At 42.4% G+C, this 19419-nt stretch overlaps 1 protein-coding gene across 2 annotated transcripts in view; it reads left to right on the forward strand.

Moving 5' to 3' along the window:
• The window catches only part of LOC139755120 (uncharacterized), a 34350-nt gene extending 15670 nt beyond the window's left edge, over nucleotides 1-18680 (forward strand). For both annotated transcript variants that reach the window (XM_071673264.1, XM_071673270.1), the window contains exons 2-5: nucleotides 10114-10244; nucleotides 10366-10523; nucleotides 11198-11474; nucleotides 14980-18680. In XM_071673264.1, the coding sequence (XP_071529365.1) occupies nucleotides 10114-10244; nucleotides 10366-10523; nucleotides 11198-11474; nucleotides 14980-15178 (765 nt within the window). In that variant the 3' untranslated portion in view covers nucleotides 15179-18680. The remainder of the gene's footprint in view (nucleotides 1-10113; nucleotides 10245-10365; nucleotides 10524-11197; nucleotides 11475-14979) is intronic.
• Nucleotides 18681-19419: the final 739 nt, after the last annotated feature.

Consider the following 19419-nt stretch of genomic DNA (forward strand, 5'->3'; position numbering starts at 1 on the left):
AGGCAGCACACATCACTGTGTAGTTAGGTTCCTTCACTTCCTGCCGACACAGGTGGTGTGCCGACTTAGAATATTAATCACTTCCTGTCATAACAGTCGAGAGTGACAGTGAGGGAAGCGGTCTGTCCACTGACCAAGCCACGTGCATTCATAGGAGTAAAGACATGGTGCGTACATATACAAGGTTAAGAGACGGGTCAACGCAAGTGTAAAACTCTCTCCCCGTAACATATTTGGTAACCGCACACATCGTCTTGCCGCCTCAGTAGCAGTGTTATCCCCATAACGATAACTGTACACTTCCCCTGTGGTGTACAGTACCTCAGTGTGGTAGCAAGTCACTGGATCCCCAGCCCATTATATGACTTCTTTCTGTGACTTATTTTTCCCCATTGTCAAGTTTCCTTATATCGTTACTATCTTTCCCTTGTATGTTGTCTCTTAGTGGACTTTTCCAGTTTGGCTTTTCCTTTTAGTATCTACGATGTGTCTTCTTCACAGATTTTCTTCTTTCCTGAAGTCGAGTGCTCTCCACTGCTTCCTCGTGTGTGTGTGTGTGTGTGTGTGTGTGTGTGTGTGTGTGTGTGTGTGGTCTGCCTGATGTGCGTATGGAGGGGGTCTCAGCGTGGCGGACGCTGAGGATGGCCGCTCTGTAAGAGGCCTTTTCACAGACATGATGGCTCCACCATAGGCCCTTCCCCGAGCTGCAGTATGACTCCTACCAAGTATTGTACCTCCTTAGTATAGCTCCTTTTAGTTTGCCTTTTCTCTTAATGTGTTCTCAGTATGGCATATCCCTTGTACTACATATTTCTATTATGGCATCTCAGACCTAGTATGGCACCTCTCAAGCATGACGTCTACCAAGTATGGCATCTCCTCAATATGACGTGTACCTTGTACGGTACCTCCTCAGTATGACTACTCCATCGTTGTCTTTGCTCGGATGGAGGATATCTGTCACACTGATCATTAAACCTTTACATGTATGTTTGTATGACGAGGCCTATTGTGTACCCTACTAGTGGCGTCCCTACCATCTCCCAGGCGCTCTGTATGTTGAATTGACAATCACGTATTTTCCTGGTGGCCAAGTTGACAGCAATCCAGTAGTCACTAGTGCTTAAACCCATTTACGCACGGCGGTATGACTTAGCACGACTGTACGACCCTTGAGCATGACAATACGACCACTGGGTATGATGGCGTGACCCTTAAAGGGTCTGATCAAAGGCCAAGCCATCATACTGAAATGGTCGCTCCACCATACTCGAAATAATATGACTAGGTGACTTGTCCGCATTACGACCTGCGTGGAAGTCAACCAGCCAAAGGAGCTGACGACTCCCATCACTCAGGTAGACCAGATGACGACCCCTGGTGGCCGAGATGACAGAGAACGTGACGACCACTGTGGCCGGAGTGACAGTTGAGACCGTTAACGTGCGGGTCATGATGCGGGACCCCCGTCATGCACGGGGCTCAGCCCAGCCGCTGCAGAAGGAAGCCTCGCTCTACAATGGACTTAAAGGCAAGGTCGACTGTTTATTGATAGTCGCTTAAGAGAAGAGCAATGATTTTGAGTTAATACCAGCGGTAGTTTACAGTTTGTGCCTTAGTCGCTTAAGAGAAGAGCAGTGATTTTGAGTTATTACCAGCAGTAGTTTACAGTTCTGTCTTTCTTAAGTGTGAGCAGGAATTTCGAGCTATTATCATTGAGCATATTCTTCGTTTCCAGGAAGTAAGGTCATGAGTTAAAAGTTTTTGTTTATGTATATTATATATGTATGTAACAACTGTTTGTACTGTACGGGGAAGTTCTTTACATAGTTTTTTAAACAAGTTTCTTGCTTAATTTGATGTTATGGCCTCTTGTTCTATCTTTCCAGTTTTGGCAAGAAATTTCCTCTGTTGATATCAACAAATTGATTTAAAAAAAAAAAAAAAGGTTGTGAGGTTGTTATCAAGTCCCAGTAATTTGTCTCTGACATGACCTTATTGTGCGTGTTTTCCAATCCTATTTATAACTGCAATGTCATAAGCATTGAGGATCAAACCTTATTGTTTGTTAACAGTCAAAACATCACGGAATGTGTCGCATGCGTACGTCCCGCCCGCCTCCCACCCCCTGCTACTAAGGGGAAAAATACATGGCTTACCTGGACAGCACCTGGCCAGCCCATCACTTGAGTTTTACAGTCAGGGATCAACGACCAGTCAGGCCCCTTCCTCATGGTCGGTCAGTCGTGTCACAGTAGAGGATCTGGGTGCATGGAGGCCACTAGGAGCCGATAACAAAATGAATATTTATGAAAACCGTCCAAAATTTAATGAAAAGACAATAGTTTTATGTTGTTGGGTTTACTAGCTATCAAAAGTTCGGCGTCATTTATCAATATATCATACCATACGTCAGACTTACAAACTATTGAAATTTTCTTGTTTTCAGCGTGCGTTTCTCATCACAATCATGGGTTGTGTATCATGGGGATTTTTGCTGGATACCATTACGTATTTATGACACCTTTTTTCTTGTAGTTTAAGCTCGTTTAGATCTACATATGGGTTGAAACTCCATCCTTTTTATTATCATCAACATTCATCCTAACTTTAGAGTGTTTAGGCTTAAGGTCTGCTGGCTGTCAGGGTCGTTAAGGCCGTCAACTTCAAAGCTACGTCCACCAACCGAAAAATCTTGAACACTTTCTTCAGATATTAAGGGTAATCCTAAACCCACAGACACTCTTGCTGTGTAATTGACGCATCGGGAATGGATGAAACATTTCGTTTGAATTTGTTTGTTGAGGTATACGACTCCTTATGGATGGAAACATACTGCTGGATTTATGAAACAAAAATAGTATGAGAATGAGCAGATATTTAAAGACAGATAAATGCATGCTGTTGCTTAACTGCCTGTTTCATATCTTTAAGGCAGAAAAATAATTGAATAAATTCTACCATCTCCTGCTTGAGCCTAACAGAAAAATAATATAAAAAATTCTACCGTTTCCTGTTTGAACCTAGCACCTCAAATAATGTACGAATGGCTAACTTGGTAGAAATGCTGGAAGGTCGTGGATTAACGTCGTTGATTTATCCCATCATATATATATATATATATATATATATATATATATATATATATATATATATATATATATATATATATAAGACGCATAATAAGGTAAAAGTACCATATGAAGGATGCTGACCTCTTATTGTTAATTTGTGGCGAGATGATTTGAATTCACCAAAACACCCACGCGGGACCAGTCCCCAGCCAAAGTAAACCAACCAGTGGTCATGTATCTTAGCCTAGTTATACAGCGGCAAAGCACGCGAGCCTTGGGTCTTTATTGTTCGTAAAATCATGAGCCGAAAGCTGTTTGAGCTGGTTGTTGATTACTGGCTGCGGTCGGCAGCGTTAAGTCGCAAGAACAGGCCCATCATATGTGAGAATTGAGGCTTCTTGAAGGTGTGTGTGTCTCAGGCTTGTATAACAACCCAGGACTGGCGTTTAATATAAAAAGTGAGTGCGATATTGCCAAGGTGAGTGTGCAGCACTAGGTCTGGTGGATGGTTTGATCTTCATACCCTGCCAGGAACCGCATGAATATTGTCATGTTCTTCCGTTGATTGTGGTCAAGTTCTGCGTTTTAGATCAGGCGAGACATTCGTGGTTGGACAGATTTCTGAATGTTTACATAATTTCTTATACTCACGAAGTCTGCAGAATGTACATGATGAGTAATGATGGTGAATACAGTAGGTAAGGCCCAGCAGCTTAGCTTGATCACCATGTAGACATTAATTTTGCTCTTAGGTGCGTTTAGTTACGGGTTGAGTTAATAATATCATGGAAGCAGAAAGAAAAAAGAATTTGTTTCCCTTGAAACATAATCGTCACTTCTCCGTTAGTGTCTACTCTTTCTTTTTAGCTTAACTGGATAACACCAGGATTGACGTAAGTAGTGCTTAGGGCCGAAGGAACCTTTTTCATTTCTTTTTAACGAGCACTGAAAGGGAATGGGAGGTAATGCTTAACATCATAAGGGTGTGTCGTTGCCATTGGGAAGAAATCGTCTCCTCTGGGTGATCAGGTGCACAGCGGGACATTGTATTTTGCATAATGTCTGGTTTTAATGTCTGGTTTTATTTTATATTTTTCATTGTACAGTATCAGATTATTATTTGACTTACAGGTCATATATATATATATATGCTTTGCGGCTTACCAAGTGCAGTTCGAAAAGTTGCTTAAAAGTGTTGTTGATATACAGATCTGCACCGAGTTGGCTCCAAGAACATATAGCTTTTATGACGTATTTAAAGCGTTGTCGGGGTCATTAGTCTCTTGTTTAACATGTAGCTTTTATGACGTATCTAGAACGTTGTTGGGGTCACTAGTCTGTTGTTTAATGTTCAGCGATGTCACTTTTTGTATAACACTTTAGAAAAAATATTGAAACGAACGTGTCACATTTTTAATTGAAAGGTAGGCCTCTGCGTCCTTTAGAATCTTTAAATTATTCTTATTCTCTCTATTTTATCAATATCTTTAGCCATTGTTTAGATGTTATTTAATATCTGGCCATGAGAAGGTCTTCAATCCGTGACCGGACATGGCATATCCCCTGCATCACAGTTAGATGTAGCTGTCTTCACTGATACAGTATCACCTGCTGTACCAGGAAACTGTGGTCGAGTAAGACCGTTTGAATGACAGTTTCCCATGAATTGCCGGATGCAATGGAGCGTCAAGGGTGTTGTATATCACAGAAAATAGCAGGTTATAGTATAGATACAACACCCCATTGTTTTTATAAGACGCATATATATATATATATATATATATATATATATATATATATATATATATATATATATATATATATATATATAACGAATTTATCTTCCTCTCTTAGGATTTATTCTCAATGCACGGACCCTTCTTTAAAGCCATATGTATACTCCATACTTGGGGTATGTTTTCGACTTTGTGCGGGAAGGAACATAGGCTATGTGGCCGCGCCCGCTGAGGACTGTTACACTGCTTTGTAACATCCAGTACTACATTAGATAAATGTCATTTTCATCTGAGTAATGCTAGTTGTGCTTATTACATTTATATATCGGATTGGTTGATAGTTTATGATAATTCCCTGTGAGGTGAAGGCGTCACGTATATTGATAACCAGTGGTTGGGGTTAAGGATTACTCTGGTTAAATTCCATGAAGACTTCAGAGCCGTTACCTGTGTCATGAAGCATCACCGAGCTCGGGGGTGAACCACGGTTCACAGCTCGCATCGACATAAATATGCTGAGGCATAACGCTTGGTAGCCATGTTCTCGACCATTACCTGTGCCACCGTTACCCTCCTTCCCCACTACCTGTTCCACTCTGTTCATCCCCTTTCGTTTCGCATTACATCTGAGAACTACAGCCCTTCACTGTGTCTCTCTGCTTGAATGAATTTTAGATTTCACAATTCAATAGGCAAACTGTTCGAATACCTTATATTTATTGGATCTTTGTATATGTTACATGTTAATACATAGGTCGTCATATGAAGTTTATCAAAGTTCTTTCTGGTTCAGTTCGAGGTTGAAAATTTAAGTGGGATTTTAGCTAAGAATGTCATCTTTGTCCTGGTGAGAACACCGAAGCGAATATGGCTGCCGCATGCATTGGCGGACGGGGCGCAGATATGTTAATGAAACTCACTACAAAGTTTACGATGCAGTTATGGTTAGACAACACCGAAGAGATTGGGAGTTTCCTTTTTCTGTTGACGTTTGTTAAACTGCACAAACCCTACAATTACAGTGGCTGGCTGTGTGGCAGTAAACACTGAACGGTATGGTCGACGTCCTTCCTGTACTTGAAAGATGAGTTATGAGATAATAATAATGATAATAATAATGATAGGATGTAGGTTATATATGCCTAAATACGAAATCTTGTTATCATAACAGTGGTTCATGCTGGCTTCCTAAAGCGGAATGTCTTTTATTATTTTTTTTTGCATGTTATTTAGCTAATATTAGAGTGTGGTGCTGCTACTGCTGGATCCAGTCACTCATCAATTCTGATGTTATTTACGGGCAGGTCACTGGGCCTGTATAGGTTATGGGAAGGAGGGCCGGGCTTTGGGCTGGAAAGGGTGATGACTACGCTGTGAACGACCTCCAGGTTGTCAAAATGTGTGTGGAGTAGGGGATACATTTTTTTTTTAAGGAAGTAGTGAGGTGTTTCTTCCTCTGCTTTAGCTAAAGACGTGATTTAGGGATACTTCATGACCCTTATACTTTCATACTGCAATTTTTGAGTGAGTGTGTGATCACGATATGTGTTACAGGTGGAGAGTTGTACACTCGTGTTGCCCCGTCTCTTATCCTCGTTTATATGTACCATGCCTTTTACTCCTATGCCTATATACCCCAACCTGAGCCAAGGTACCTATTTATCGACCAGCCTCAAGGGGAGGATGAACACCTGGATTGGGTGTAGGCCAACTGCCTTAACCAGGTGACTCATAGTAAGTAACGCCGACCACTACACAGCGGCGTGTGTGTGTGTGTGTGTGTGCAGGAAAGGACAATAGGGAGAGACGCAAGTGTGCCCGAAAACCCACCACACCCGCGTGTCCCTAGCTTGGGCCACCCTCGGGGGTGGGGCAGGAATGGGCCCCGGCTCATCCTAGAGCCTCCACTCCGGCGGGATCACCACGGGAAAAACTTCGGCGTGAGAGTCAGCGGCCAGAAGTTCCCGGGCTTTGGTCGACAGGTCTTTTACAGTGGCAGAGCAGCTCCATGTTGTAGGGAGGTCCGGGACTGCCTGTCCTGCCATGAGTGCAGATCAGTTTTTGTATTGGTTGTATTAAAAAAAATTCTCTGGTGTATGTTTTGTTGGCTGTGCCTGTGTATTTGTGCATGTGCGTGCATGATTTTTTCCCCTGCGTCAGTATGTGCATATGTGTATGAACACCCATTTGTATTAATATTTTACTGATATTGGCCTTTTGTTTCGAATGTTTGAATGTTGGATGATCATGTTCGGAGACTGTGTTTTTGTGTAGACAATGGCACCGTTTGTGAGAAAGATATTTAAAAGGCATACCGAAAACTCTGAGCCTTATGTTGGACTTGACTGGTTGGTTATTTTAGCTTTAAGGCCATCGACTGCTAGGAGCATTAATCCAATGACATTTTGTAACTCCAGTCGAGAAATAAGATTAACACCCTCATGGGTTGAATATGATAGGCCATACACACTCTCACTGTATATACATGGCTCTTGTATTGGTGTCGTTGCTGGATATCATCGCGGGGCCGAGCAGGGCAACGGCCTCTGTTACTGACTGCACCTGAGGGCGATTTTGGTAATGTCCATTATGTACAGTCTGTCGTCTTCACCATCCTCTCTCCCTTTCTCTCACAACTAGATACTTTCAATATATATATATATATATATATATATATATATATATATATATATATATATATATATATATATATAGATATGTGTGTGTGTGTGTGTGTAGCGTTTACATTGTTTCCACTATCCTGACACCATCACCGAAAACCCAAATGCGCTATGCGATAGCCAGATTCCCGGGTGGAGACACAATGGACATATTGTTAATTCATTATTAACTGTATCCTCGGGAACAAATAACCTCGCTGTTGTTTAGTTTAACCTAGTTAAATGAAGCCCAGGAACTGTAATATAGAGTAGGTTACGGAAGACTTTCGCAATCGCGGTATTCGAACTTTTGACCAACTCGATGTATGTAAAACACATTAGACCAGCAGTAGGATATACTGTCATCATGGTTTGGATTGAGTGTAAGAAGAGAAAATATGTTGCTAGACAATTTCAGTTGTTTTACAAGAAGCAAACGTGAGGCTTTACACTACTTACTTTCAGGCCACAAGCAACTGATAATTTAACTATCTGGATATAGTCACGACGAATGTTGCACGCGTCACTCAGCTAAAAGTTATCCTTCCCGCCGCTGTCCGGTTAACTTATCATGCTATCATCCCACCGCTTGTCGTTTGTGATTTACTCTTCCGCAATTATAAAAGAAAAGATACTGTAGATCATTCTAATCACAGAGAAAATGTCTTGTAATTTAAAAAAAAAAAGTAGAGCAGTGAGTGTCGTTGTTCGGGGCAAACCTCTTTGTCTCCAACCTCCTCGCGGGGGCTAGGGTGGGTGGGACCCTCCCCCTCACGCAGTTCTTGTTGATTCCATGGCTGCCGCGCCCTCGGGAACGCTGCCGCAGGGAGCACCATGCTGAAGCACGCCCTCACGCCATTAATGGACTAAATCGCTGCACCTGCTGGATGAATGTGGGACACAGATGGTTTCGTGTGCGAGGAACCTATTTGAATGTCGTTAAAGTGAACATTGTTAACAGTAAAGCGTTATTAAGTGTGCCACTCGTCAAACGTGTTACGTTCACCTGTCATCTGTCTTTATTAGGAAGACGGGGACAGGGGTGAAAAGGTCGGCATTTTGTTTTGCTCAGCAACTAAGATTACAATTAGTTGACTGATAATAATTATATTATTTTTGGGAATGATAATAACCAGAGCATTTTTCGCTAAGCCAAAAAGTTTTAACTGAACATTTTGTGCATTCGAGCAAATGCTCATAATCACACTTATTCTCACCTTGAGGAATTATAAGTTTACCACTTTCTGAGCTGTGTCTGTTAGCCAGCCCTGTGCGGCTTTACAAGTCAACATATTCTTCGAGTATGAAGAAAAAACATGGCAAAAAATCCGAGAACTTCGCTGCCAGCAGCAGGGAAAGCTTAGGCTGCTGAAGTTCCTTTTTTGGAAAACGCAAGTGCCGCTACTTGCAGACAGCAAACGGACGCACTTCACTAAAGCATGAGTTATTCATATTTGCACTTCAAAGTATACCCACGTTTATTTATTAGTAAAAGCCCACACCTTTACGGTAAACGGACGCTTGTGTGCAGTGTAGGAACAACTAACGTTTCTGTGCTAACAAACCAACACAGGCAGCCATGCTTCATGCAATCTAGACAGTCACCCCTGTCCACATTTGCAAGTTGGACTGTACCCAAGCGGTCACCAGTTGAGACAAGACAACCCCCACAGTTCTGCCCACGTTTACAAGGTACACAAACACTTTACGGTCTCCTGCTATCATAATGTAGACAGACCCAAGTTGTAACCCAGAGTGCGAGGGCAAACAATGTCAGGGATGAGGGCGGGTGACTCCCGCAACCACAGCTTTGATGGTGACTTGCAGCCGCGGAGGGCCAGAAATTCAGGACACGACGGTGGGAAAAATAATTCACTCCAGCGGGGAGAAAAAATAGTTCCCTCCCAGCGGGGAAAAATAATTTGCTCCCGCTGGAAAAAATAAGATGTGAGCGATCAGTGTGTGAGCATTGAAGTGAACGGGACAAGAGCTTGTATCAACTGTGCAGCTGACGCCCGGGAAAACAGTGTGGAGGATTCCATGCCCCGTGGTACCAGAGAGGCGGAACGTGACGGGGGATATTAGCAAGAGTGCGCGGAAGGGACGGCAAAAATGATCAGAAATCAAATGTTAATATATATATATATATATATATATATATATATATATATATATATATATAGTATAACCCGAGGGACCTTTAAAATAACGGGAGCTCCTGCATCTATGAGGTTGAGCTACACACGGTAGCTCTTTGCCGAGATTGTACTTTTTTTTTCTTCTTTTGCCAACAGACGACGATTCAGCTTCGCCAATAGCGTCTTTTCATTTGCTGTATCACATGAAGCTGGTTCCTTAAATCTTTTCAATACTACCTGGATATTGATTGTTTTTGTATGTTGTCGTACTTATGTTTATCTTGTATCGTTCTTGACCCCAGTATATGTTCAGAGTTAGAATGACGTCGATGTATTCAGTTCTGATTTATACATTCATGATGGTATTAATTATGATATTGTTAATGTGTATATATCATGTTCTTGGTGTGCATTTAGTATTTCATCAAACTTGGTGTATTTTTTTTTTTTTACCATAACTGTGATTTCAGTGTGTTTGCTTATGTTTTGTTAACCCTGTTGACAGATGTGGTCGGCTGTGATGTGGCTGGTGGTGGGCGTGTGTGGGTGTGGGGCGGAGAGGGCGCGGTCATACACGTGGGGGGACGCCCTTACTGATCCCCACGCCCTGGGACCTGACGGAGAGCCCTACCCTAGGTAAGCACGCCATCAGGGCCTCTCCTGCTGCTGCGACTGCCACTATCGGTTTTTATATTAAAGATGCCACCACTACCTGTGACAACACTCCAGTGAGTGACCACTTAACGACTGTTGGCAGGGAGTTGGTGGATCGTCTTTACGTCGAGGGTGAGTTAGGACCTGCGCGGGGCTCCAGGCAAGGGCGTACTCTGCACGCCACGCTGGACCCGGACACCTCCAGGACCAGACTGCTGCACCAGTACCATCAGGTCAACCACGGCCACCCTGATATCGAAGGTCAGTACACATCGACAATGAAAACCCGTCAATTACAGAAATCCGCCACGTATCTAGGCTACGTACCCCTTGTGTATAAACATTGTATTCATAACTGCCTTCATAATTTACATTCTTATTACCTTGTTTCACTGTAAAGTTGTGGTTTATCGTAAGTTTGTATTTGATTGGGCAAGTGGATGGTGATGGGTTACAACTTGTAGCGTGTTTGGTGAGAAATAAGAGGCTAAATTAATAAGGCTATTTCAAAAAGTTTCTTGAACCTTTGTGTTGTATCCACACGAGTTCAGGGATAAACGATTTTGTTCTGTTTTGTGAGAGCCAATGTTGCTCTTGTAGGCTACACTGCTTTTGCTTATTTTAAGGTGGCTGTTTATCATTAATATTATTGTTATCATTAAGGTAGATTAAATCAAAGTATGATCATTTTTAGTCATATTTACCGGTTCTGATATCTATGAAGCATAATAATTCCTTAGTGTGATAGATTAATAGCTTGATGATTCCATAGTATTATATAGAGTCCTAGGCAGGACAGTACCTGAACTTGATTCTCAGGTATGATGGTTCTTGAGCTTTATGAATCACTAGGATGATACAGTTATAAGCTTTATGATCCCTGAGCATGATATCCCCCGAGCATTATAACTTCAGCTCCCTGCATGGGTCTACAGGTCGCAGTATGTCCACCTCGCCAGTGTCGGAGAACATGGTGAGAATGGCAGCCGCCGTCAAGTCCTCCACCTCCTATACCACATCTTCTTCGTCGTCATCCACATCGTCATCGTCTTCCACATCGTCTTGTCCCCCCGGCCCGCCCCCCAGGCTGTGCAAGACTCGGTACAACACGACGGCGCCCATGTATGGCATCAGCCTCACGTCGGGCCAGCCCGTCACCATCGTGCAGAAGTTCCCCGACCTCCTGCAGCAGGTCATCTTCGAAGTGTGCGAGTGAGTACTCGGGCAGGAGGGACGAGAGGCGGGGAATATATTTTTACAAACATGTCCATGTAACACACACACACACACACACACACACACACACACACACACACCAGAAAATGATCATGATAAGCAGAGTCTAGTGGCGCTAGTCCCCAGGGAATGCCAAACTGTTGAAACAAGTTGGGGACGGCACGTGTGGTGGAGCTGTTCCACTGGAGGAACCAACGGTACTTACATCAGTGGCTGGTGTGCGAGGAATCACACTGCAGCTTCTCCGTCATCTGCTATACACATTTATGGTGCACAATGCCCTTCAGACACCACTTTTACCACACCTCCCTCACACATGGCTCCCGCTCCGTCATTTCTCTTTCATCCTGGGAAAACTTCAGTGTTTGTACGTCGTTCCATGAGGCGGGTTATAATCCTATGTACTGCAGCAGGAGCCACTGTGGGTGCGGTGAGGGCTATGATATCGTGCTCCCCTGCCTGGCAAGGGTTGCTACCAGGCTCCTCCAACCCTGCATCCTAAGATGAACAGCTCTTTGGGTTAAAGGAACTGCTCAAAAAGAACTGTTGTTTTCATTATTCTCGCAGATTGCAAGAATAATGAAAAGGAATCACATGGTGATTTATTTATACATAGTTGTTCATATAGAATTTTAAATGTGTCACGTATTTCAGTGATAAATATAGGTAGTGTAAGGACATACATTATATGTGATTGTCGGAGATCGTGTTGTGTACCGTAACGTTAGGAAGGGTACAGTTTGTTGTTACGGGTGAAATGTCCGGGGAGAGACTCGAACCGGCGCTCTCGTGTTTCAGAGGTAAACTCCTATTGATGTAATGCGAGGGTTGTCTCCTGCTACACTGGTACTGCTGGATCTCTCCTCACGGTGAAACTTGATGATTGTAGGCCAGACACCTGCCGGCCCTCACACATGTCCCCAGGCTCAGGATTCGCCATGGTCTGGTCGACATAGCTTACATCCGGACATTGTTAACCATCCTGGTTCCTTAGAAGATAATTTCGGAATTCGCTGTTCTCCTGGGTCTGAGGAAAGTATATTTGAAAGGCAGCGTGAGGGCCGCTGGCTGAGAGAGTTGATGTTACGTTATGTAGGACAAGTGGCTGCGGTGTAGGTCATTGTCTTACCGACGCGTCGGGCCACAATATCACCACCATTTGTTTTCCTGACTGTTACCAACATCGGCTGGTGTTATCAGATGCGCAAGATGATTGTTGACGGGTGTGAACTGTGGTCAGCGGTGTGGTGGGCAGTACCACAGACAGGGCCTGCTAGTGATAGGACATTGACCTACGCTAAACACAGTCACTCTTAACCATGTATGCTATACTTTCATGTCCACTCATGACAAGATTACCCTATGGTGTTGAAATTCATATATTATTTTAGTAAACACCTGCGATGCGACAAAGTATAAAAGTATAAAATATTTTTTTTTTTTTTTTTTTTTTTTTTTCTTTATACTTTGTCGCTGTCTCCCGCGTTTGCGAGGTAGCGCGAGGAAACAGACGAAAGAAATGGCCCAACCCCCATACACACGTACATACACACGTCCACACACGCAAATATACATACCTACACAGCTTTCCATGGTTTACCCCAGACGCTTCACATGCCTTGATTCAATCCACTGACAGCACGTCAACCCCTGTATACCACATCGCTCCAATTCACTCTATTCCTTGCCCTCCTTTCACCCTCCTGCATGTTCAGGCCCCGATCACACAAAATCTTTTTCACTCCATCTTTCCACCTCCAATTTGGTCTCCCTCTTCTCCTCGTTCCCTCCACCTCCGACACATATATCCTCTTGGTCAATCTTTCCTCACTCATTCTCTCCATGTGCCCAAACCATTTCAAAACACCCTCTTCTGCTCTCTCAACCACGCTCTTTTTATTTCCACACATCTCTCTTACCCTTACGTTACTTACTCGATCAAACCACCTCACACCACACATTGTCCTCAAACATCTCATTTCCAGCACATCCATCCTCCTGCGCACAACTCTATCCATAGCCCACGCCTCGCAACCATACAACATTGTTGGAACCACTATTCCTTCAAACATACCCATTTTTGCTTTCCGAGATAATGTTCTCGACTTCCACACATTTTTCAAGGCTCCCAAAATTTTCGCCCCCTCCCCCACCCTATGATCCACTTCCGCTTCCATGGTTCCATCCGCTGACAGATCCACTCCCAGATATCTAAAACACTTCACTTCCTCCAGTTTTTCTCCATTCAAACTCACCTCCCAATTGACTTGACCCTCAACCCTACTGTACCTAATAACCTTGCTCTTATTCACATTTACTCTTAACTTTCTTCTTCCACACACTTTACCAAACTCAGTCACCAGCTTCTGCAGTTTCTCACATGAATCAGCCACCAGCGCTGTATCATCAGCGAACAACAACTGACTCACTTCCCAAGCTCTCTCATCCCCAACAGACTTCATACTTGCCCCTCTTTCCAAAACTCTTGCATTTACCTCCCTAACAACCCCATCCATAAACAAATTAAACAACCATGGAGACATCACACACCCCTGCCGCAAACCTACATTCACTGAGAACCAATCACTTTCCTCTCTTCCTACACGTACACATGCCTTACATCCTCGATAAAAACTTTTCACTGCTTCTAACAACTTGCCTCCCACACCATATATTCTTAATACCTTCCACAGAGCATCTCTATCAACTCTATCATATGCCTTCTCCAGATCCATAAATGCTACATACAAATCCATTTGCTTTTCTAAGTATTTCTCACATACATTCTTCAAAGCAAACACCTGATCCACACATCCTCTACCACTTCTGAAACCGCACTGCTCTTCCCCAATCTGATGCTCTGTACATGCCTTCACCCTCTCAATCAATACCCTCCCATATAGTTTACCAGGAATACTCAACAAACTTATACCTCTGTAATTTGAGCACTCACTCTTATCCCCTTTGCCTTTGTACAATGGCACTATGCACGCATTCCGCCAATCCTCAGGCACCTCACCATGAGTCATACATACATTAAATAACCTTACCAACCAGTCAACAATACAGTCACCCCCTTTTTTAATAAATTCCACTGCAATACCATCCAAACCTATATATATATATATATATATGTATATATATATATATATATATATATATATATATATATATATATATATATAAATTTTTCTTGCCCGTGCCATGTCCGTTACTGTAAAAGAAAAATGTTTTGCTTCATGAATTATTGTGCACCAAAGCCTATCTCGGCCTCCCACATTTCTCAATTCTTCCACATGACCATCGTGCTTTCATCTTCCAACTTCCCAGACTGGACAGTTATCTTCATTAATCTGCTTCATGCATGTGACGGTAAGAACTTTACTTCTTGTATTGTGGGGAAGATGTGTCATATATTGTAGGGTTCGTGTTTGCTGGCTTACTGAGTTATACTAGGCCTTAACTTTCGGTTGTATTGCAGGAGCGAGACGTGTGAGGTGTTGCAGGGGTCGTGTGTGCAGACCTATGTGCCTTACCTATTCTTGGTGATCCCGCTGGGCCCCGTCACCCTCACTGGCCAGGACTACGTGTTGGTGGAGTCCGGCTGCACCTGCCAGCCCAAGTACAGCCTAGCGGACTCTCGACCCTCACCCGTGGACGCCCTCCCAGGCCTACAGTGAACCAGGGTGCTACGCCAGCACACTCCGTCGCCTCCCTCAGTACCGTAGGGTGGAACTATGTGTAACCTGGAGACTCAAGTGTACGCTGATTCACAGCCTTCAAACTGGAAACGGAGAGAAGAAATAAGTGATCAAAACGTGACGACCCGGGTACAGACTGCCCCGTTGTTGATGACCTTGACACTGACTGCCCCCTTGTTGATGACCCTGGTACAGACTGCCCCGTTGTTGGTGACCTTGACACTGACTACCCCGTTGTTGATGACCCTGTTACAGTCTGCCCCGTTGTTGATTACCCTGGTACAAACTGTCCCGTTGTTGATGACCTTGGTACAGACTACTTTGTTGTTAACCCTGATACAGACTATCCCGTTGTTGGTGACCCAGGTAAAGACTGCCATCGTTGTGGACGACCTTCTTGTTGATTGTTCTGCTGTTAAATGATCTTGTTATTGATCCTGTTAGTGACAGTCTTGTTGTTGATGGCCCCTTTCATTACTGTTGGTGGCAATATCTTTCATGATTTTTTTTTCATCCTTGATGCTGTTCGAACAATGGGTTATTGAATACTGAAAATTTTCGGAAAAAACTTTGACTTGATATTCGCCAGTGAATACCATCATTACTCTTTTATTCATTATATAATGACACTTTCTATTGACCTTATCAAGGGCATCATATATCACAACTTTTATTCTTACTTTTTGTATGGCATGCCAGTGGTGCTGTGAAGATTTTTGTTTTAATTTGTTGAGGAAAGAACAATTATGTTCTTTAAGTATGACATTATGAGCCTTAGATGGTCATTGTAACGTCGGGAGACACAGGTACTGTGAAATATGGTCACCCCAGTGAACTACAGTGATAATTAGTTATCATTTACACCTCACTTAGGTACATAAACATCATAGCTACAGTCCTGAACAGCATCATTGTACCCACATGTGGACATTTCAAAGGATGTGAAAATTCCGTGTAAGATATGTCGATTATCCTCGACCATACTCTGCACACAAAGGCAGCTTACCAAAAGCAATACACAGAAGGAAAACAACAACAACAATAGATTTAGACTTAAGGAAAACGTCTTGACCCTTGGTTGCCAAACTTGTCATAACGCGCACAACGTAATGTCAAAGCTACTCTATTTGAATTGATTACGCATTCATTTACATCATATGTTGAGGTTACGTGTTACGAGGCATCATTTAAACTATAAGCGCCTCCGTTGTCAGTCTAATGTTTGTGAGTGGACTCCATGGAGTATCTCCTGCCCTACATGCATTGTCGATTAATCATAGAACACTAGTGGGGAGGACTATGTCGCCCGATACACTTTGAAGAGTACTAACGGTCTGGAACAGTACAGAGTCGGCTAGATTGTAGTTGGGTGTGTAGATTATGGCTGGAGACGGCTGACACCCACAAAAAGAGACAGCTGCCACCCTCAAAAAGACTTACCTTTGAGGAGGCTGTGGAGGTGAGTGAAACCTTTTGTTCAACTGCAAAAAATATGTGGAGTTCTGTCATCAGTGTGTCCTTATAATCGCCTTGCAGTTGCATGTTGCACGGGTCAGGAAACAAATAATAAAAAAAAAAGTATACCCCTAATCTGCCTGATTGGAACTTGCACTAAATACAAGGTCAGAAAGTTTAGGTTACTGTCGCACTTGGAGATGGTTTAAGTATATGTTGCTAGGATGCACCTTAGTTCAAGATCAAACATAAGTGTTTCTCTTGCAACAAGAAAGATTTCTGCTAATTAGGTCATGGTCACCGTTACATATGTAGGTAATGCAGCTTTTCACGCAGCTATTTTCATTCTTGTAGATGGATTTCGGAAAGTCCCCCATCTGTTTTAAGGTCCAGAAGTCAAGATCACTGCTGCAATTGAAGATATCTTTTGTGTACCATCAAGACTCGAAGTTGTTAGATATCAAAGAATTATTATGATACTTTTTCAAAGGAAATATTTCGAGAATAGAATGCCTTCTTTCTGATATTGTATTTATGTGATACAGTAACCAGGGCGCTTAGAGCCATCCATGCCTGGCAGTGCAATTTTTACTGTAGATGATCTCGTGAAGAAATACACTCAGATCCCTATAATCTGATATTGTTTACTGTGTGTAAGATTATAATTCATATCCTTATATCTGTGGTAGAGACACAATGGACGTGTCTCCCGTTGCCTTCCTCTTATTCTGATCATAGTCTCATCCCTTTTGAGAAGCTTGATTGTCAGAGGCTGGTCAGTTGACCCACAGGATATGTTAGGAGACATATGGATCACTCACTATGCACTCATGTTCTGCACTGAGCCTCATATAAAAGCTACTTGAATGACAAAAACAGGTTCAGTAGATGATGGCCCCCCATGAGTGAAGAACTCTCTCCACATAATGAACGAACAGGTGATAGCTGACTGCAGATGGTTATACCACTGACATGCAGTGGGACCTGAAGACTGAGGCACTCTGGTGGTGGGAGCCAAGTACTTCTTCGCTTGTTATGCATGTATTTCCGCCTTCAGGTAAACCTCTTCACCATTACCTTACAATCCCAAAGCTCGTACTGTTGTGCTGACTAGGTTAATATGTTGTTCAGTTTTGATTGTATTTGCTACCGTTTAATTTCATGTATTATCCGTTGGTTTTTTGTTAATGTTTTTTGTCACTTATTCATCACTGCTGTTATTTTTGGAGTCACTATATATCAGTTTATGTCTTTAATCATCATGTGTCGTTTATCATTGTGGTACTTTGTCCTGTTTTCAAGTCATATATATTATGGTGTATAACAGCATTGTAAAGTATCTGTAAGGTAATATTGACAGTTCTAGTTCAGGGAAATGTACACCAACGTCAGGATGTTTTGAGGTCAAGTTATCAAGATCGTCTACATTCTTTGCTGTATTGTAATCGTCTCGTCAATTTAATACAGACCCCGTCTCATTATTAGAAATGTTTGGATAACCTGAAAATTGTGGCCCCCACAACGTTTTTGTAGGCTAGGTTAGGTTAGATTTGTTAGGTTCAAGTTAGAATATAGGCTTTGCCTATCGCATCGTTTTTGTAGGCTATGTTAGGTTTGGTAGGGTCAGGTTAGAATACAGACCAAGCTTAGCATAGTCTAGAAAAACTTTGCGGGCAAATATGTAGGTAATCCAGTTTCTATGTAATTGATATACTTCACATGAAGAAGCTATTCCATGTAAACACATAAGGTACCATTCCCCAGCCATCCAGTGTTACCAGCCCCAAGCTTGTGTTGAGCCCGCTCACTCATTCAAGTCAAACGTTTCAAAAGACAATTATTGGCAGTATTTTCGCAGATGACTTATGATAAGAGTTAGAAATGTCTATATTAGCTCTCCCATAATTTGTATATACAGCGTTTTAATGTCTTAAGTGTTTTATTTGTTATTTATTATCTATTTATATCTTATTTATGTAATCAACATATCTTGATTATGTGTTTTTAATAAATAACTTGTATTATCTGCCACCTTTGATTAAATCTGTACCTTCATTTATTAATTATTCTTAATGGTTGTATAATGCCGTGTTACACTTGAGACTGCAGGTGGATTATATTCTTACCTATGTAATTCTGTGATGGCTTTCTTAAGTTCATGATATTTCAGCCGAATGGTTTCATTAAGGGAGAGGATAGAGTGCAGCTGGCGACATTCTTCTTGTTTTCAAATGGTTAGTTGACAGGAATCAGTGGCCGGGCCTTTTTCAGAGCCATGAGCCTCAAAGTGGCCGACCTGGCCCATTTTGTGAGTTATATCGCATGGATTAAAACTTTTATATTTATTATTGCCAGTTTAACGATAGATCTTTCTACGCCTCACAAAATAACCAGGGCCGCTAATCCTACTGTGATTATTTTCATGGCTTAACATCTAAAAATGTTTAGGGAACTTGTAGCTTTATTTTTTCCACAATCGTGCACCGCATGACAAAGTACAAACAGAATGGAGAATGTGTGGTAGATATATGTATATAAATGAGAGGTCTTACTTAATGAAAAATTGAAATTTCAATGTAGTAAGATATACTTGAGTTCAGTATAATTATGATCTCTTTCCGGATCATGCCTGAGTGCGCTTTTCGGCGCCATATTAACATGTTCAGTGGAGCGTTGTTACATGTAATACCGTTGCACTTAAATGTTCTCTTTGATTCAACAGCAGGCCAAACGTGAGTGAAGATTTTCTTTGAAAGTGCCTTAAA

This window comes from Panulirus ornatus, chromosome 2, assembly GCF_036320965.1.
Source record: "Panulirus ornatus isolate Po-2019 chromosome 2, ASM3632096v1, whole genome shotgun sequence".
NCBI classification, from domain to species: Eukaryota; Metazoa; Arthropoda; class Malacostraca; order Decapoda; family Palinuridae; genus Panulirus; species Panulirus ornatus.